This window comes from Lepisosteus platostomus, chromosome 25, assembly GCF_059453375.1.
Source record: "Lepisosteus platostomus isolate fLepPlt1 chromosome 25, fLepPlt1.hap1, whole genome shotgun sequence".
NCBI lineage: Eukaryota > Metazoa > Chordata > Actinopteri > Semionotiformes > Lepisosteidae > Lepisosteus > Lepisosteus platostomus.
The window spans coordinates 12793586-12814156 of record NC_142635.1 but is presented as its reverse complement, the minus strand read 5'-3'; the positions used below and the strand labels follow the sequence as shown (position 1 = coordinate 12814156).

The 20571-nt window shown below is 46.4% G+C and overlaps 1 protein-coding gene across 24 annotated transcripts in view; it reads right to left on the bottom strand.

Moving 5' to 3' along the window:
* Window positions 1–20571, bottom strand: part of LOC148641124 (pleckstrin homology-like domain family B member 1) — a 105323-nt gene continuing 84752 nt past the window's right edge. For 10 of the 24 annotated variants that reach the window (XM_088619184.1, XM_088619183.1, XM_088619175.1 and 7 more), the window contains 19 exons: window positions 18949–19077; window positions 15350–15505; window positions 14896–15006; window positions 14522–14611; window positions 13766–13891; window positions 11633–11746; window positions 10906–11064; window positions 9839–9997; window positions 8447–8563; window positions 7922–8024; window positions 7408–7458; window positions 6219–6507; window positions 5738–5828; window positions 4970–5116; window positions 3830–4049; window positions 3510–3595; window positions 3106–3135; window positions 1095–1220; window positions 1–319 (listed from right to left, as the gene is read on the bottom strand). In XM_088619184.1, coding sequence (XP_088475310.1) covers window positions 179–319; window positions 1095–1220; window positions 3106–3135; window positions 3510–3595; window positions 3830–4049; window positions 4970–5116; window positions 5738–5828; window positions 6219–6507; window positions 7408–7458; window positions 7922–8024; window positions 8447–8563; window positions 9839–9997; window positions 10906–11064; window positions 11633–11746; window positions 13766–13891; window positions 14522–14611; window positions 14896–15006; window positions 15350–15505; window positions 18949–19077 — 2445 coding nt within the window. In that variant the 3' untranslated portion in view covers window positions 1–178. The remainder of the gene's footprint in view (window positions 320–1094; window positions 1221–3105; window positions 3136–3509; window positions 3596–3829; window positions 4050–4969; window positions 5117–5737; window positions 5829–6218; window positions 6508–7407; window positions 7459–7921; window positions 8025–8446; window positions 8564–9838; window positions 9998–10905; window positions 11065–11632; window positions 11747–13765; window positions 13892–14521; window positions 14612–14895; window positions 15007–15349; window positions 15506–18948; window positions 19078–20571) is intronic. The other 14 variants (XM_088619178.1, XM_088619180.1, XM_088619176.1 and 11 more) reach the window with 14 other exon arrangements.

Genomic DNA, 20571 nt, shown 5'->3' with positions numbered 1-20571 from the left:
AAAAAAAATTAAAAAGGATATATTGACAAGAAGGTCAAGTTATTTTGAGGCTGGGAGCCAGGCTTTGAATCAGCGGTCTCAATCACGCATCTCCCTGCTGAAACAGAAACCATTATTGGGCTCGAATGAGTTCAGATTGGTTCACACCGGTTAGTTCTGGTTTTCCCTGCTCTCCTTTTCAGTTCATGAACTGCGTGTAGCCCTCCGCTCCCGTTACTATGACGTCCATCCAGATTCTCATGGCCTCTGGAGACGGAGCGACCATGTAGTAGAGTCTGTCGTGGGTCTTGACGCAGAATGTGAGCGAGGGGTTCGGGCTCTGAAATTGAGAGCACATCATAGGAAAGAACATGAATAAGGCAAATGACAGAGCATACAACTGTAACCCAGCTGCAACCAAAGATGCACCACATTCACAATGCCTCACCAGGGATAGATTTCCAAATGCGTCCTTGTCTTTTGAAGATAAAGATGTTCAAAGCATCTAAACTAAAAGGTCACATTCTCGTTGTTCTAGGTCATGCAGTTTTAGAAATGCTCTGTGAATGCAATACAGAGACCACTGACAGGCTAGAGTAAGACTCCCACTGCCCAACATGTTTAGTTATTTAGCCCAGCAAGCCCTGGGAAATGAAAAACGGGGCTCTGTGCACACTCTGCGTGCCAACCGATCAATCACTCTTCGCATTCAGGCAGTGCGGCCTTCAGAGCCATTTCTGTTCAGTCTGAACCACAGCAACTTCCAGACCCAAGGCAACCACGAGCTCACTTGTAAAAACACAATAAAACACACAACTCTCCCCCACCAAAAAAACCATGCTCTTGCATTTTAAGCCCCTCAGAGGGATGTGAACACAAATCTCTCCAAAGTATTACGTCAAATGATGCAGATTTGATTAGCAACGTAAAACCTCACACAACTGATGGGTAATCGAACTAGCAGTTGTGCTAGGACTGGGGGGGGTCGCCTCAAAAACCTGCAGTCGGGACCGAAAAGAAAAATGTAGAGCCACAAATGACAGAATTCCACAACAAGCCCAAGCAGTATCCTCTTTGGAAAGCATGGAAAACACAAACTGGAAAGGCCTCGCCACCTCCAAGAGTCCCTCGCTCAGCGCTCCCGAACGAGCACTCTCGAGCATCGCGCTCGTCAGGCACTGAAAACGGGGCCAATTCAGACACACCTCTCTCCGAAACGGAGGTGGGAGCAGCTCGGCGATCTGCCAAGGGAAACAGGTTAGAGAATCACAGAGCAGCAGTGTCTCTCTCGGGGTCTGAATGTCGTGAATGCTGAGTCGCAGGCAGGAGACTACGGTATGGTAGACGGGGCCGTCTCAAGGGGGCAGTGAAGGGGGTGGCCCCACGCTTTGGGGGGATTCCAAGTACCGGCCAGACCAACCCCCCCACCCCCAAATTCCAGTCCAGCTTCACACACGCATAAAAATATACATACATGTTTACATATTTTAATAAAGCGATGCCCAAAACTGATTTTAACTCAAGGTGAAATCTAAAGTGGGTGGGAAAGCAGGTGCTTTATTCAAAACTGAAGGCGGCGTGTCCCGCACTCCATATGCTACAAGCTAAAAGTGATGGCGGCGGAGCTAAACCAGCCTGAGCCGGTGGCGAGCACGAGCAAGGGACAGGGCCACATTTCGAAAAGACTCCAGTGGGGGCGAGAAAAGAACAAGGAAGCAGAAGAGGGAGGATGCAAAGGTGGCACTTAATGGGTCCTTGGAAAGGTTGGTCGTAAAAACCCGGGAGCGAAGGCGGAACGGACTCGGGTGGCGAGATCTCGACGACAAGGGTGCTCGCATCGAGACGCCTGAAGGTACCGATAGCGCTGGCAACCACGGCGATTCGTCGTTGCGCAGGCCCGTAAGGGAGCTATTTCATCACCCGATCGCTGCTCCCTGCCGCCACCACTACCCCACCCCCCCACCCCCCCCTTGAGACGGCCCCGTGGGTAGAGTATGGTTTGGATGGCCTCGCACATGTTTTCAAAACGCTTGACAGGAACAGGCCTGAAAGAGCCAAAAAACTTCCCCCAGTGACGGAAATCACGTTGCAATAAAAACAAGGGTTTCAGGAGGAGGAATGCCGTGTCGTGCTGTGCTTAAAAAGCCAGCGGAGAGCTTGGAAACAACAGAGGAAACACAAGGTCTATTTTCAAGGGGAAATCCACTAGGACGCTCTCCCCTCACAGTTGTCTTTCAGGGGAACGCTATCCAATACCAGTGGGTTGTTCCTTTATCTGAACCAGACTCTGGATTCTTATTCCAAAGCATAAGAGGTCTCACCTCTGGGGCATATCCTCTCCCTTCTTCCTGCTTTGGCCTTATCTGAGCAAGCCACTAGGTCACTGCAGCGCCGAGATCAGCTGAACCACAGCTCATGTCCTTTTTTTCTCGTACGGGTATCTTAAGAGTATAGTTTGTATCTATGCAACCCAAGCTTAATCCTGAGTGTGGAGGAGAGGGGAACCAGGGCTCCCAGGTCCCTGCTTCGTGACCACCAGGGATCAAACCCAACAGATTTTGAAGCCCACGCTCCGATTAAGTGATCTGATTTGGCTCCTACATTTGATCCATTTACTCAGTTGGGTATCTGAACAGCAGTTTCTACCTGGGATTTACACCCACAAGCTTCCAGTTAGGAGTCGGGAGCCTGAACTACTTGTATGATTGTCTGGTTTAAGTAACGAAAAAACCCACTTGCAATGTCTATTCGCCTCAAGGTACCTCCCTCTTTCAGTCAAGGGATATCTGCTTTTAACAGCAGTAAATATAACAGGTAAGACACACTGGACAAGGACATGGTTATCTACTCTGCACAAGACCACAGTTTCTAAGCAGCACCAGTGCAGCCCCTGTCCATGATGGTCATTAAGAAAACAACAGTGACATCCCACCGCCAGATGAAGAAGAAAAAAGCCCGACAGCAGATGTTGTGCTGCTGTCTGGGTTTGGTTTCATTCTTCCTGTGTAATAGCCAACTTTAAAATCGCTTCAAAGTACAGAGCGCTGCACTGGAGAAAATGCTTAATAAAAAATTGCCGAAGGCTGGCTGGCCCTACAGCATCCATTCACACAGAGCGATACATACATTGGCCAAATTCAGGTTGAAAAATCCTTTCTTGGAGGCCAGGCGGTCAAAAGGATTGAATGAGGAGATAAAGAAAAATAGAAAGAAATCACAGCAATGAGAGAGACCCCCCACATCAACAGAAATGAACAAAGCAAAATGCAAAACAAAAGTGTTTTATCAAACAGTGATTATAATAACAGTTAAAACTGAGAAACTGAATATGTTGTGTTTAAAATATAAAAATATGGAATGGGTTATAATATATTTTCAAACAGCTTTGAGGCATTTTACAGGTTACACCTGACACTGAAAGTGAATCCAATGAAAATATGTTACGGCTGACGGTGTTGAACTCCTCTGAGCCCGAGTTCTAACTTTTGCTTTCAAGGTCTGTCAAAATAAAAGCCACGCGGCCATCTTACCTTTGATGCACTGCGCAGGTGATCGTAGTAAACTTCCTCAATGGCCTGGAAATAGATGACCCCCTTCAGCTTCGTCTCATGTTTGTCTGGGGGGAGAAGGAGGTGGATTCACTCTCGCTTCAAAGCTTTAAAAGAAATCTTCATCAACCACTTGGCAAAGTCAATTAAGATTGAAAGACTGCCATTAGGGGGGGAAAAACATTGACGCTCAAAGAGGAATATACGGAGTTGAATATTATGAATTTATCACGACACAGTGTGGATTTTAGGTGTGAAGCATCGCAGTCACCCCCCACCTTAAGGTTTCGTTGTGCCCTTACCTACGTAGTAGGAGAAAGTCCTCTTGAGGCGGTCGAAGACGAACCAGCGCTTCTTCCAGGACTTGATCTTGCCTCCCATTTTGACCAGGTAGCCTTTGCACATCTTCTCGGTGAGAATGACGTGATAACAGGTCTCCACGTTGTGGCCCGAGGACTCGATGTGCGAGCGCAGGTCAAACTCCTCCTTGCGGATGGGCAGATAGCGAGTCATGGGCCGGGCCTGCGGAGAGAAGCGGGCTCAGAGAAGCACCGACCAGCAAAAACCCTCATGACGTGGACAACGGACTTGGGAAGACTGCCGTCTGCTTTGTATCAAGACCTGTTTATATGTGGCCATTCATCAGCATGTTTTGTAACTTTTTCAAGGAGAATTAAGATGTCTGATAGGCTGTCTTGTGTTTCATGTTGATTTGTTCTTTCTTTTACCCATTTCTGTTCTAGGTCAATAAAAGGTAACAAAAGCAAATATCAATGAAAAGCAGGGAAAGAAGCAAAACAGGTGGAAATCCAATTTGGCTTTGCAAAACAATTCCCTAAAGGATTGCTGCAGAAAGTTGTTGCTGTAGCGTAGCTTCTACATAGAACCTGTGACTTCTTTGAGGTGATTGTACAGACAGGATGATCTGGATTTCTGATAGCTGAACAAAACCGCAATGTGATGTAAACCCAAGATCAATGAGCACGGTTCCAGCACAGATCTAAATCTACAGTTTTTTGTTCAGAAATCTCTTAATCGTCACAATGACTTGATGTCTGTTTTTCCCTCCATCGCAAAGAGTGCTATAAATATCAGGGGATCTCAGTTTGATAGATTCTGTATTTTTTGACTTTGTACTATCTGAGGCAACGCAACTAAAAGAGATCCTGCAGTTGCGCATCAGCAAAACTTAAAAATGTCATTTTGAAATTAACTCCTAGCTTTACAAGATGGAAGAGCAACATTTCATTTTGTCCATGGAAAACTTTAAAATTAGAAGGACATGAATCATTTTGCCAAGCAAGTTATGGGGAAGACACCGGTGTAAACTTTCAGGAAGGTGATGGAAAACCGATCTCCTCAATATGGCCTCACCGAGGTTATTTTTGGCCTTCCAGAAAGGGTGCTGCGACTGCAGCGCCCCCTGTCTGCGGCCCACTGACCTGCGAGAAGTGCTTCTCTCTCATCTTCACCTCCTTCTCCACCAGCTGCTGTCTGTGCACCGTCTCGTCCTGCAGCCGCTTCTCGGCCTCCTCCCGCCGCCGGCGCTCCTCCTCCAGCATCTGCTTACGGGCCTGGGTCTCGCGTTCCTGGGGGGGTCGGGGGAGAGGGGAGGCGCTCACTGTCACTCTTGTCCCTCTGGCGGAACCTCCTGAGCCACTCCACAAAGCGGACGGTCATCAACCAGCAACTACATCACCCTGCCGCCTGCTGAAGCTCAGACCTCCTGGGAAAGCTAAGATGGCTGCTGGAAGAGGTGTTAGTGGGGCCAGCAGGGGGCGCTCACCCCTCGGTCTGTGTGGGTCCTAATGCCCCAGTACAGTGACGAGGACGCTACTGTAAAAAGGCGCCGTCCTTCGTATGAGATGTGAAGCCGAGGTCCTGACTCTCTGTGGTCATTAAGAATCCCAGGGCATTTCTCGAGAAGAGTAGGAGTGTAACCCCAGTGTCCTGGCCAAATTTCCCATTGGCCCTTATCAATCATGGCCTCCTAATAATCCCCGTCTATGAACTGGCTTCACTCTGCTCTCCTCCCCACTGGGAGCTGGTGTGTGTTGAGCGTTCTTTGGCTGCTGTCACATCATCCAGTTGGGGGTTACACATTCGTGGTGATGGAGGGGAGTCCTCATTAATTGTATAGCGCTCTGAGTGGGGTGTCCAGATAAGCGCTACATAAGTTTAAGGACCTAAAACTTGCGGCGACGGCTTACTCGACTCTCGATGAGCCTGGCTTTCTCCAGCTGCGCTTCCTTCAGCATCTTCTCCATTTCTTCGATCTTCAAGGCATCCATTCCGCTGGCACTGCAGGGCAGAATGGGGGGGGGGGGAGAACAGGGATGAGAGGCGATCTCCTCCTCTCGCCGCCCTCCCCAGTAAAAACGGACACAGTCGCCAGCAGCACTAGTATAACGAACTCAACCATCACTGCACTGTGCATCCAAAACCATCAGACGCAGCGCAGCTCAGCTCACAACAATGCAGACGTAGAGAAAATGACTTCATGCAGCGATCCATGAACAACAGGCGCTATACAGACAGCGCCTAAAATGTCACAATGGATGCATAATAATTCAAAGTAGCACAAGATGGTTAAAATACTTGTCAGTGCCGAGCTACTGGATCTCGGACCAGAAAGCACCTTACTTTAGCCGTTGAACCACCTAGTAGGAGGATGACCAACCCGGAACGGACCTGGACATGTTGTCAGGCGAGCAGGCTGAATTGTTCCCGGTTGAGATGCTGGTGTCCATGCTGTCCGAACTCTCCAGGCTCAGCGTGTCGTACGGCCGCTCGCCGGCCGGCGGGGGGTGGTGGTGCAGGATGGAATGGTGAACCAGCGGCGGCCCACCGCCAGAGGCGAAGGGGGCATTGAGCTGGGTCTGTGAGCCGTGCAGCGCCTCCCACTGGCACTGCGCCTCCACTGCAGCCTTCTGCTTCAGCTCCGCCAGGCGCCTCCGCTGTTCCTCAATCACCTGCTGACCTGGGGCGGATGAGACCAGTCCGGGGAATGTTAGCACTAACACACAAACATCTGGAGTCTGCGGCGCCGCTCTTATGAAATGTTGCCATGGTATTCCAAGCTAAACTGTAGCAAAGCAGAGTGAAATCACAGCAAAAACACGGTGAGGCACAAAGAGGCTTGGAGGCACGATTCCAGCTGAATAATGGAAGCAAGGGAAAACCGCACAAACGCCAACCAATTCGCCATGGCAAAGTTTCATAAGTGCAGTTAACACGCGGAGTCAGTGAATACAAAAACCCATGCCCTGAGTCAAAAGGCCTGATGTTAAGGCATTCCTGAAAGCCAGGCCCACTAGCCCATAAACTGTGCTTTTCTTTACAAGTGAAGAGATCAAGTAAGGCATACAACATTAGAGTGAGCACCTTCAAAATCACTAATATGAAAGCTAACGCACACACATGCTGCAGAAATGAACTCTAACGTGATCTCTAAATGCTCCATATGAAATCAGCCAGTCTACTATATTATCACACCAACATGCACGCAAGGAACAGTCACAGATGTGTATGAGCTGTCTCGTTCAGTGAGTACCCAGAGCAGAATAACAGGGTGTGCCCTTCAACCCTAGCCAAAGCCCCCAGAATCCCGTTAGGTCTAAATAAGGGAAGCCCAAACAAAAAGAGAACCGCTTGACAGAATATCGTACAAATTTCCCATCACCCTCCAGTGACCTGCTTGTTTTTTGTAAGAGCGAAGGTTCGGTTTGTCAGCAGGAAAATGGAAGGCAAGTGGAGAATTCCAACAGGAGGAAGGCAGACAGTTGTTTTTACAAGTTTCCATGTTAACGCTGTCGATGTTTTGAAAGCACGCAGGCCAGCCCAAAAAAACAAAAAGCCCGCTCCCAGGCTCTGGGTCTACCTGCGGGGGTGTCGTTGCTTTGGGGAGACTCTGCTGTGGTGGGCAGGGGCTCTGTGAGGCGGTGAAGAGAGGAAAGGTGATAAGCACAGTGAGAGAGAGACAGAACGACAGCAGTTGGAACGAAAGAAGTGAGGAAGTGAGAATGTTTTGGGCCTCCATGAGTACAAGTCAATTCCAAAACCAAGGACGCTACAGAGCAGACCCTCATCTTAGGGTGTTTCACAGGGTTTTAAAGAAATAGAACCTTGTTCTGACACTAAAGTGCTTTCAAATAGTCCCACAAAAAAAGCAAACAGAATAGAAGGGACATCCCACTGCAAATTGTTTTAGAGGCTTTTTGTGATTTCCAAACCCTGATTAATCGTGTCAACCTGATGCACAACCATCATGTGAGCAAGACAGGGTGGGTTAAGCCATGAACTGAGATCGCCTGTGTCTGAAGTGGGGCTCATCAGAAAGCAACAGGTCCAGGGCTTTGTCTCGATAGCTGTAGCACTGAGTTCCAAGGGGCTACCTTTCTGCTGCAATGCCAGCTGCCTCTTAGTCTCAATGTCCTGCAAGGTTGCAGCCAGGTTCCTGGGCAGACTGCCTGTACTGTTGGGGACCAGCAGGGGGCTCTGTTCAGAATCAAGAATAAAACAGGAGAGAAGATGTTACCAGAAGTCCGTCGGCTCTCCCCACTTTTAAATGTGCTCAGAATGTCAGCAAGTTATACTACAAAGTCATTCGACATCCCTCATTTGAAAAGAATAACTGCTAAGATAATGCATGCACATAAGTGTAGGTCAAACAGGAAAATATTTTGCTGCTGAAAAACACTGACCTTAAGAAAATGTGCACGTTACATGTATATGTTGCAGATGAGTATTCTGGCTTCAAATATTTGACCACAGCTGCTTAAGTAATTACCTCCAATATTTTGCCTTTTATTTTAAGCTAGCACTTTTAGAAAACTCAGATGGGTTCAGACAGTGTTGTGACAGTGCTGCTCTCAGACTAAGCTTGCTCATGGGAGTCTTGTGGCATGATCAGGGGTTACCTTGGCTGGTGTGTTGCGGCCCAGTGTGGCTGCACTGTACTGTGTTGAGGATCCAGTCCCGGTCACGGAGCGTGGCACCACCTGGCTGTTCTCACTGTCCAGTTTGGAGCGATAAACCTGCCAGCACAGCACACAAGTCAGAAGCCATCATCGAGCTGAACTGAGCAACTTTTGGGATGCATGCAAGTCTGGATTTTCAATCTGGTAGTTCTTAACCCTATGGATCTCAGATCCCATGGGTTCTCAATTCCCTGCTGTACAGAGACGGGGGTTTTATTGTACTTTAAACTGAAACACCAGCTTCACTTGTCTCAGAAACGAATGATTATACCAGAAACAGGGAAAAAAACATTTTCATGGGATACCAAATGTACAGATGCTTAATTGAACTATTTGTAAACAATCAATAAAAACCATACAATAAAATGGCATTTCCATTTCAATTCCAGGGTTAATGAAATTATTTCGATTACATCTATAAATCAGTTTACCTGGACAGCAATTACATCCGCTGTGTTTGAGTTTAGAGATCAATCTTATTGCAGAGGGTTAGGGTTAGATCTTAGGATCCCACATAGAATAAAACAAAAGTCTACAGAGTCAAACAGCCATCGTTTCCCTTGAAATGTCGAGCACTCTTTACTCCTCATCTCCTCAGACATCCCTACAAACAATTTAATAATGAGGTTGTGTAGCGCAGGGGGACACACAGTGTTTCCTACAGTACATCATGAGCTCAAATGTTTCTGAAATGATGTGGACTTTTTTTTCTATCTTGCTTTTATTCACATTATTAAGCATTAACTGCCCAATTGTTCAATTTAAAATATACCTAAACCATCCTTCATCATTCACGTTTTTGACCTGGGGTGTGAGAGTGAGACTATTACTTCAGTTGCCCTAGTTAGCTCAGGACCAGATGGCCAGTTTTGGCAGAGACTAAGTCTTCTACAAACCAATACTAACTTTGAAGTGCACACTTACAACAGGCTAAACACATCTGGATCACCAAAAAAAAACGTGGACTTCAAAGTCCAGCAAACATAGATGCAGTACGGTACAGGACACTAGCATCTTATTTTGTTTTCCGTAGCTACACGATGACGAGAGACGCTGAGAAAATGCTGGCGAGAACCCGCGATGAATAACAGGAAACCTGAGATGGACATGACGAACGAAAAGTCATGGAGCTGCAGACGCGCGGGTCTGTTTCAAAACCGCACAGAGAAAAGCTAGCGAGAAAAGCAGGGCTCTGCCCGTTAGTAGGCAAACAAACCCCCAGCAAGAGACCAAAACACACTCCTTTTTGGAAGAGATGGAGAGAATAAGCCAAAGATTAGGAGCAAGAGAGAGAGATTAAATAAGAGAGAGACGGAGCCCCCACTAGTTTACCTGCACTGGCCTGCGAGCTGAGAAAGATTTAGCTGGGAGAGGAGGAGGGCAGAGCTGGTTTGCTGAGGGACCGTTGTCCCCGCCAGCAGCCATGATCTCTTGGTACCACTGCTCTAAATCCAGAGCAGGCTTAAGAGGCCTGCTCCCATCGGGCTGGTACTAGCGCAACGAGAGACACGACGTGGCCAAAACAACAAGTGGGCGGGAGAGGAGACAAAGAGAGGGGTGAGAACGGACAGTACAGATGAGAAGAGAGAAGAGAGGAGGTGGGGAGGGAGAGGGGGAGGGAAAAAGGATGTTAATGAAGAAATAAAACCCAAAAATAACCACTTGCTAAATGACAAATTGGTTCTGGAGGGGAGATAGAGCAAGCTCTTCACTTGCGCTAAGAGCAAATACATAAGCAAAACGCAATTCTTAAAGTGTTCTTAAATGGTTTTTCCAGTTCTGAAATGCCTCTCTCGATAATTTGCTTGCTAGTCAGACCTGCTTTTTTTCTCAAAGCACAGAATGTGGCTGAATTCCCCCCACTCGTCAACTTTCCTCAGCTGAACCAGCTCAAAGCCACTCAGTCCTAGAGGAACACCACAAAGGTAAGCTGCACAGAGAGCACCAAGAAGGACAAACATGAACTTCGACAGAGTAGTGTGTTTGTAAGGTAACCTCCCCCCCCTCCCCATCAAAAATCACTTGAGCATGGCTGCTGTGCGAGAGATTTCAGATGAACTGATCCTTTGCGAAGGTCGGGGAGGGGGGAATTCAAAAGGCCTCTTTTTAAAAATTTAATATAACTGCTAATGGAATTTTTTTTTTTAATTTAGACCAGGCATCCATTCCCAGCTCATATGTTGCAAAGCAAGATGGGGTGAAAATGGAGGACTAAACACCTTAGAAGCGCTAATAGCCACTGTGGAATAAGTGTAACACTGTTCTCACGCTGTAATTGCACTGTGATGGGTAAAGCTTTGCGAGTTCCCCTGGACTGTGAGAAAGCAACAAGCCGGATGCAGATAAGAACACAATGTTGGTCTCCTAGGAAACAGGTGGGTCAAGGGGCGGGGACACACCTCGGCCGAGACTGAGTGGGCGGGGCCCTGGGAGGGGCCGCGAGAGGACAAGGCGGGGTCAGCGACTACGGACTGGAATGGCGCAACAGGAGAGGTAGGGGAGGGCTCAACCTTCGGCATCCCAAAGATCTCTTTTAACTGGCTGACCGTAACGTACTCCTTCCCATGAGCACATTGGGGGGCAGGTGGGCAGAAGGCAAAGGCAAGGAAAGCAGGAGAGAGAGAGAGAAAGATAAAATCATGTTAACAGGAGGAAATTTTGAGTCTGCAAAGAAAGCTGGCTATACAATCTATACACTTTGTTATTTTTAAAAATAAAATATTTAGAAACTCTTGTCAATCATCAGCTGATAAATGCCGCTGATAAACGCTACTTGTTGTTGTAGCTGAAGCAGTGAAGCGCAGAAAGTGAAAGATGATTAAGCGTCAATATTTAGCCTCAGCTTCAGCATATAAGCTTCATAAAATTGGGTTAAACTTTCAGTACAAGCCAGATCTTCAGACATACCGAAACAATCAGTTTTGGCATACATATAAGTAAAGACAAACTGGAAATGTTGAAAAAACTCAGTTCTGCATTTGCAGAAGTGAGTGCCTCTGCAAGGGCAGACATTACAACACAGGAGTAACTACGCAAAAATAATGACTAAGTCTGTGACCTCAGCAAGCAGGTATGGATTAGTGCAGCGACAGCGAGGGGGAGAGGAGGAAGAGGGTGAGGAGATACCTCACGAGCAGCTGAGGGCACAGCATGAGACAGCCAGTCCTGCGCGGCGGTGATCTGGGCATCGCGGTAGCCATTCCCATACATCTTATACACGTCAGAAAGCTTCACGTACTCCTGAGAGCCAGACCGGGGCCGTGCAGAGGACGAGAGGCCATCAGTTCACACTCCGTGTCCAGCACCAATGCGCACACACGCATGCACACACACACACAAGCCGGGCGCCCCCCCAGGGTGAGACGACAGCGCACAGAAACCCCAGCCCCTCAGTACTGGATAACAGACAAAACTCCATTGCACTCATAAGATCGTAACCGCATGCAACCCATCAGGCAGAATGTTTTTATGTTAGTCAGAGCTCACGGTACCCAAGTACATGTTGCACAATGCTTGGCGTCATGTTTATAAATGCTGTCTTGTCCTATAATGGTAAGGTCTCTCCTGCAGTGAAAGCTAACACCACATTTTCTCTTCAGCCTCAGTCCTGCTCGGTGCTGATCTGCTTCAGATCATCTGCAGTCACTCGGGTCACACTGTGTGGGAAGGGAAGGCCACTGGACAGAATAAGGCTAGACAGTGGTCCACCATGAGGAAGGACAGACGAGACGCAAGAGCTGCATTAACTAAGCGTGCAGTTCAGTGCAATAGGATTCGGGAGACAGGTTCTCGATTGTGACCCCAGTAAGCCGGTCTAGACGACTACATACAGCTTTGGGGATCCACATTTGCAAATTCGCCCAATTGCGATGTGGTCTGGCTGACAGGGTCTTGTGTGGAAAAAGAGCAGAGCAGGATGAAACCGAGCCCAAAGTTGTTAAGTGCATCTTTCAAGTTAGCCGCGCAACAGACTAGGATTGTAAAATGAATATAGCTAGTGAGTTTCTCCCTGGATCTCAACATAATCTTGTTTTCATACTGTAAAAAACACTCCAGGTTCTGTGTCAGCAATACTGGTGACGACTCTATAGGCACACTGACAGTTTTACTGCTCTTTTCTTTACATAAGCAGAGCGAGAAAGTGCAGGCATCCACGGGACACAGTGGAGGGATTCATGTTTATTTTAGCTGATTCCTATAAATTTGTTGTTACTGTTGTTTAAGTTGATTAATATTATTTTCATTAACTTAAAGCCAATGCATTAGTACTTTAATTATCATATAATGGAGGTTTACTTATGTCTGTACATACTATATGCTGTCGTACGTAATGTGGTGGTATAGAGGAGGACTTGCTTATATGGCTATTCAGGGCTATTGATTCTCTGAACCAAACCCTCACAAATATCAAGACCCCAGTGTCATTCTTAAGGATCCTCTGTTGGACAGAACATTGGGGATGTCACTTGGTTAACCCAAACAGTGTTCAGTCAAGAATCGTGCACAGACTGTTCTGCACTTGTCAAGCAGAAATCTACTCTTTTTAAAACACAAATTTACAAAACAATTACAAAACTCACGATCCAACAGGCATGCCATTCAGCTGTCAGTGCATAACAAGTGAGCAAGTGTCATGCACACAGAAACACCTTGTGCAGGTTAAAACATTTGCCCAAGATTTCAATAATATGATCTCCAAGAAGTCCTATTTAAAATGATTAAGACAACAATGACAAAGTACATTGATTCCATGTTGGGAAGAATATCCTAAGAGCCCATGAAAACATTCTCCTCACGGCTAATTTCAGGACTTTGAACTTCCAGTTTTTAGGATAATAATACATTTTGGACCAAAGGACAGATCTGTCCTAAATAACGGCATGTCATACCATATAAATAAAGGGTGTTAAATGGGAGGTTGCCAAACACTGTGCTGTATTTAACCAAAATGAAAATCATTGAGAAGCACAGGGGATATCACTTTTCAAGAGTTACCAAATGTATCATCCAATTAAAAAATGGCATCTGTCCCGTTTCCTGACGGGACTTTTCTGCAAGAGGGGAGAAATGAGACAGAGCCACCCATTAACCATTCTCAGATCTCAGTTCTACCCAACTTCTGCATCATTCCAATGGAGTGCTGCTGTCATCAGCAATAAGTGGAAATGCAGCTGTTTCATTAGCAGTCACACTAGACCTTCCTGCATGCTGCTTTGTGCTTGACCTCAGGCTGCATGCAGTGACGGTTAGTCTGGTTACCTCTTGCAGTCTGCTGGGGCAGACTTGGGAGGCAGAATTAGGTAAATAGGAAGCAGCAGGTTGCTGTAGGGAAAGCTGGGACTGGACGTCCTCTAGCAGGTCAGGCTCGCTGATATGAAGTACTTCCTGTTCGGAGTTTAAAAGGCAGGAAGTGGGGATAGGCCACTGGTCTTACTTGTGGGGAGCAGGAATCTGCTCTTATTAACTTTCTTTCTTGGCCTGTTATTCAGTAAAGCTTCAGCAAAGAGGTCAATACGACAAACCAGAGGGGTATTAGGTATATGTGAGCAGTGTAGATTTGAACAAATCAATTGATCCCTAAAATGTAGAAGACAAATTATGCTGGGGTACAGGAAGACTAACAACTAGTTAACGACACTAAAAACCAGACTAGTATGCAGCTTAAGATGAAACCATACACAGGTGTGCGCATAGAAATGTAATAGAACTAGTTCTAAATGTAAATCTCAATTTTCTTCCAATTTTAAAAATAGATATGGTCTTTAAATGGTCTTTTTTGAAAACATCTAAGAAACAAATAAAATGTGCTAGCCAGTGAGATTCTGGTAGAATTGTACTGTGCTCCTGGAAATTGAACATCCCCATGTTTCTCTCTGTGTGGGGAAAACCGCAAACTCGTCTCCTACCATCTCCAAAACTTGTTTAAAATTATAATGAAATGGAGACTTGAAAGGGCAAATTTTTTCTTTTGTATTTTCCCTGATACCACCAACTGTAGAGAAGACGGCATCTCACCTCTTTCATCGTACTAGAGGTCTTTGGAAAGTTCCGGCCTCCTGTCAGGCTGTAATATCTCTTCTCCAGGGCCGACAGCCTCTCTTTCTCCTGTAAGCACACAGCAGCAGTCACAGCAGTGAATTCTACCTGCAGTCGTGACTGGGGATTAGGATTTCAGAGGGCAATGCGCACACATAGTTTTCCAAAGACACAATGGCAGTGCCTCAAACCACAACAATGTCTTTGAAACAAATTCAAAATACTGTGCAAGGATAAAATTTAAGGACTGTTTCCTTCTACACAGTAAGTGGATCATGTCCAGACCGTGAAAGAGACTAGACCGAATGGAAGGGTGTGGACCAGAACAACTGAGAGAGATACTGGGCCCATACCTTGTGCAACAGCTGTAGGGCCAGGTTCCTGTCCTTGGCCAGCCTGTCACACTCCTGGGCTGCCTGCAGTCCCAACTGATTGGCCTGATTCTCCAGCGCAGCCACCTTCTCCTGGGGATCAAGTGGGGAAGTGCATTTAAAAACCCAAGAACAACACACACGCGTCTTCACTCCAAAGGGTGACGGGAGTGGGGGGTGTGGAATTGCTCTCATCTATGTGTCATGGGTTAGGCATTAAAAGAAAATGAAAAGCTCATTCTGAGCCAAAATTGGAATCTGGTTTAAACCATTGTTTATCATTGATATCACTGCAGATTTCCTGGATGTCAGTGGGGTTTTTTCTCCGTTTCTGTCCGTGTTGAAACACTATTTAAATTACTGCCGCGGCACATTCAGAAGAGGAGGACTCCAGCACTTGCACTGGAATCTCCTGTCACCCTGACACTGGGCCTACCTTCCTCTTGGCCAGGCTGCTCTGGTATTCTGCTCTGTCCTGTAAGAGCTGCTGGCTGATGGTCTCCCTCTCCTCCTCCAGGCTGCTCTCTTTCTCCAGTTGCTGGAACTCCAGGTCCTCAAAGCGCTTGGTCTCTGACTCCAGGGTCTCGGCCTCCTGCATTAAGCCCAGCGGAGGAAGTGACAACAACCATGAGGCCTACTGTGTAACCCCAGCAACTGTGTGTTTGTAGCCTTTTTACATCAGTGGACGGCACCTAACCTTCGGAATTGTCTCGTTTTTACATGCGTTTTTACATCTGTGCGTTTTAAAGGATTTCTACATCCATTTTACAAAAACACCACTGAATAGGCTGGTTACCTGCTGCATTCAGACTGCAATGTACAGCAAGTAGGTCCACCCACCTACTTCGATGCATAGCTTGACTATTTATTCAAAATAAAATAAATATACAAAAGTAAAAATACTTAAATGCTTGTAAAGAAAAGACAATTCATACAGCATTATTCGACTCACTAAGAGACCATTGCATGAATTCTCTAGCATTCAGGTCCGGCAGCTTAGGATAATGTGATCGTAAAGACGCTACACAGAACAGGCCAGCATGCTCTACAGGCCCCCGATACCCCCCTTACTGAAACATCCTGACGCAGGGATTTTCAATGTGGGTCCTAAAGGCCCACAGACCTGCTGCAGTCTTCATTCCAACTGAGACTGAATTACTTCACTGAAGCTCTAACTGCACTAATACATCACTGTAGATACAGAGCATCTGCAAGTTTTTATTTCCAAATCGCACGTGGACAAATCTTGTGTTTCTAAAGAAATGCGGTTTGTTCGAAGGGGACCACTGGTCTGAGAGCTGTCCCTCCAGCAGTAACGTCTTGTTTTCTAAGTGCCTTCTCGAGAGCCGGAGCCTATCCCAGCAAGCAATGGGCACAAGGCGGGACACACCCTGGATGGGACACCAGACCATTGCAGGTCATACACAAACACACACATACTTACACCAGTGCTAATTATCTCCCAGAAGCCAATTCACCTACCAGTATTTCTCTGGACTACAGAAGAAAACCAGAGGAAATTGATGCAAAGATAAGGAGAACATACAAACTCCACACAGACAGCACCCCAGGATTTGAACCTGGGGCTGGAGCACTGCGAGGCAGCAATGCTACCTTGTCACCCCTGAAAACGCTCAGTTTAGATTATTCTGGGGGTTCAGTTGTGTAACTGAGTGGAGCTGGATCTGAAAGTGGAAAAGGACTGTGTTAGCATGCTGAAAAACCCCCTCCAGTCATTTGAACTGAGGTGTTGGGGGTAGTGGAGGGAGATACAGAAAAAAGTAAAGTTATTTTTATTGAGAGTGAAAGAAAAAAAACTTGAAAGCAGGTAGCACACAGATCCTCACATCTGGCTTTCCGTGTCAATACTTCCTCTCCAGAAAGAGAAAGAAGGAGAAGCGTTTTTTAATGGCTGGGGTCAGTTGTGACAGTGCTCCGGGGAGGGTCAATGAATGAACTCACTTAATTTCTAACCTGAAATTACCTACGACATGAGAATCTCGTAGTGCTCAGTCTCTCTATGAAACGTGGACGGCAGGCTGCTATTCTGCGCCAGCTCCCCCTCTACACAAATACAATAAAGAAATATATTGCATAAAGGGAAATACCATACGGGGGGGGGGGGAACACGTGCTTTTGCACATCAGGGCTAATGTAACCGGAGCAGCGTGTTGCCATGGAGGAGAGAATTCAGTAGCTCCCGAGGTGTTATAACTACGAATGGCCACTAGAGGCCGCCCAAGCATAACATTAGAGACGCTGGTTTGAAACAGTACGTGTCGTCTCAAACGCAGGTGTGTGGTCATTGCTGGAATGTCAGCATTCACACGAGGAAGCACAGCAAGAGGTCGCTGGGCTCACATAACTAATGAGCTGCAGCTCTGCGGGGGGGGGGGGGGTGTCTACTCTTTATAACTTCAGATTCCTGACTGGCAGGGTTTCAGTATAAAAACAATGGAAGTAGTGCTGTGTGGTTTAATCATGATTATAATTCTAATCATCATAGCGAGAAGTGAGACATCAACTCTGGATTAAGTAGTCATCTGTTATGACAACAGATTTTAGCAAAAGGAAAGTGGGTTCCCTTGACATAGTAAGAGGAAAGAAACCTCAAGTTGTTACCCAAATTAAAGAAATGAACCCTAAAAAACAAGGTTAAAGGAATAGGGAGAAGGTCTCTGACCATGTTACTGCATGTAAGGGCTTCCCACGATAAGCTTTATTTCCACAGAGCACAGGTTATAATAGTGTCATGCAAATACCACAGCTCCACAGTGATAATTCTTTCCAGATTTGCAGGAAATTGCACTGCAGCAACAAATCCTCCATAAATTATGTACAAATGAAATAAAATGTCATCGTAAGTGGAAAAGTAGCAAGTTTTTTTTTTCAAAATGTTGCACTTTAAATACCCAGAACTATACCAAGTAGTAAGTGAAAAGACAAAGAACACAAAAAAGACCATTCTGAGGAAGTCAGAAGAAGTTGAGACCAGAAACATAAGCAAGGAAATACTCTGTAGTTTAAGCCCTTTAACCAAATGATGAGATAATTAATAGATTAGTAAGTGGTTATTGTTATGTAGTGTAATAATAAGGTGGAAGAGGAAATACAGTGAAAAAACAAACTGACCACCCACAAAGGCAACATCACACCGGGATGCTACAGTCATGCACTGAGAAACCCCAAACCTTGACGCTCTTGACCCACAATGCACCACCTTACCCTTGGCCAGCCCAAATGACCTTCGACCCCGGCACTGTTGGTGCAGTGGAAACACAGGGTTATAGAGGGGGGCTGGAGAGAGCCGGAAGGGGTGGGGACAGACTTGGGCTGGGAAAAGACGGGGATCATGTTGTCACTCTGGTTGGAACTCCTACAGTACTCCTGTCTCTCAACAGCACTGTGTTCCAATTGGCGATAAGATGGGCTTTCTTATCGGGGGAAGGAACATCTTGCACCTTTCTTGCCCAAACTCCTTAAACAAGGGAAGGCTTACTCATAAACAGGAGAATCTCTCAAAGTCGGCGCGCTCCCTAAAACCAAGACTGAGAGTCAGTTCCCCTCTGGCTTTTCTTAGCTCTCCCATCTAACAGGAAAGCAGCTTGCAAACTTTAGTTTCCGACTCAAGATTGGGCAGTGTTACAAAGAAAGAAGAAATGCTTGACGAAAAGGCTTAAACGCATCCTAAATCAATATGGAGGAACAGTTCTGAACTCCACTTTCACTTTGACTCTCCTAAGGGAATGGTGTAGGCCGGAGCTTGATGGACTTGGTGCTGTTTGGAATAACAGTTCTGTCTTAGGGTACACAAATCTGTGGTTTAAACCCTGTGCTAGCATTCACACCTTTTTTCCAAAAGCAACAGGCGTTACAAAAAAACAGCAGCAAAAGATGCCTTTGGTGGAATGGCTTTGTTTTTCCAGCGGCGCTAAGCAGGATAGCGACTGGGGCTTCTTTTTGAAGACGGGGTGAGAGAGGAGGGTTGGGGCAGGTAGGAAGGCACGTGGCTGCTGCTGTCTGGGAAGGACTGACCCTTTTGAGCTGCTCCTGTATCTGCTCCCTCACAGACTCGGGGCAGTTATGAAGCTGGTTCTTCAGCTCATTGTAACCATCCTGGAGCCTCTCCAGGGCCTCGCGCTCTGCTTCAACATTTGCCCTTTCCTAAAAAAAACACAAGCAATCCGGGGAAGCAGAGAGAGAGAGAGAAGGGGGAGAGAGAGAGAAAAACACACTGCTCAAAACCACGCCATGCAAAAGCTCTCAAGGTTAGACGTCTCAACAGTGGATAAGCCAGAGAAATGGGGGTTGGGGGTGGGGGAGGGTTCGTTTGCGGCCTTCATTACAGAAAAAAATATTTTCCGAATTTTATTTAGCGCCCTACCCAGACCAGGAGCCTCTACAGGCCGAACAGACTTCTCAAACCAAATCGCTTTGGAAACACAGCACAACAACGGCACATGCTGTTAGTCTGTGCTCTGGCTAAGCTGCCATTCACACCACAAAAGTGTGTGAATGTAGCCACAGTGCCTGGTGATACAACCGCTATTCCAGCCTCTTGCAGGCCAAGCAAAAAGCTTGTCAGGTTCGTCAGTAATGCGTGGGGGAAGTCTTTTTACCAGTTTAAATGTACGTAATATTGAGAAGTATCCCTCAACAGAGCAGGACTTGTGCTTCTCTGCTTCACCTTTTGGCTTTCAGGAGGATGGCACATAATGTGCCCTTTTTAAAGGTGCAAACATGTTGCTCTGAATTGTAAACTGTTAATCCAAGTTGTTATCGTGTTTCTTTTTTATCTTCCCTGCCAGAGTGGTCATGATCTATAGTAATAAATAACGAGTTTTCAGCCTGGATCCTGTATAAATACTTGAAAACAACTAGCAACCTAAGGCTTTAGATACTGCCTGCAGGCATCTTTATCAGAGTTAAGATAGTGCCTGCAAGGAGCTTTGTTTAAACAGCAATAAAGGTATCAAGACCATTAACTTACGCTCTGATTAAAATTGATATGCCAGAGCATGCATTTCTACTAAGAGCTTATTGATCTGCCACTAAAGTGACTGGCAAGCCATAAATGATATTGGCTAGAAGGTCAGAACTGTGAAAACACATATCCTTTATAATTGGACATTTCGTTGAAGCACCACAATTTACAGGCACCCTTTAAATGTATGTTCTGGGCCACACAAAGAGAAAGCTGTTGGTCCTGAAGGCAATTATATGGATTAAAGATGCCTTCAGCTAAGACTGACTTATCAGGGGAGCGTGAGGATCAATGGGGTTTTGGTGGGGAGGGTGGAAAGGGACTGGGAGTGACCCCAGAAGCCTTGAATTGCACCACGCTCTGGCTACACCTCTGTGCTAACAAACAAATGGCAAAGTGAAACACAAACATAAAAATCATTTCTATGAGAAGTTATTGTTATCATTGTGCATGTTTCTTTGTGGGGTTTTGGCACCGGTTAGAAGTTATTGACACGCCAGCTGAGGCAGAAGCCACAGGCTCACTTGTCTCTCTCTCTCATACACACGCTTCCCAGTTCTTCCAAGGAATTCCCCTTCCCTCCGCAGTGCTGGATATTTCTCCGCTGAAATTTCTGGCCATTACACAGGGGCTACAGCTCTTTCTGTGTCCCTGGCTTCAAGGCAAACCCATTT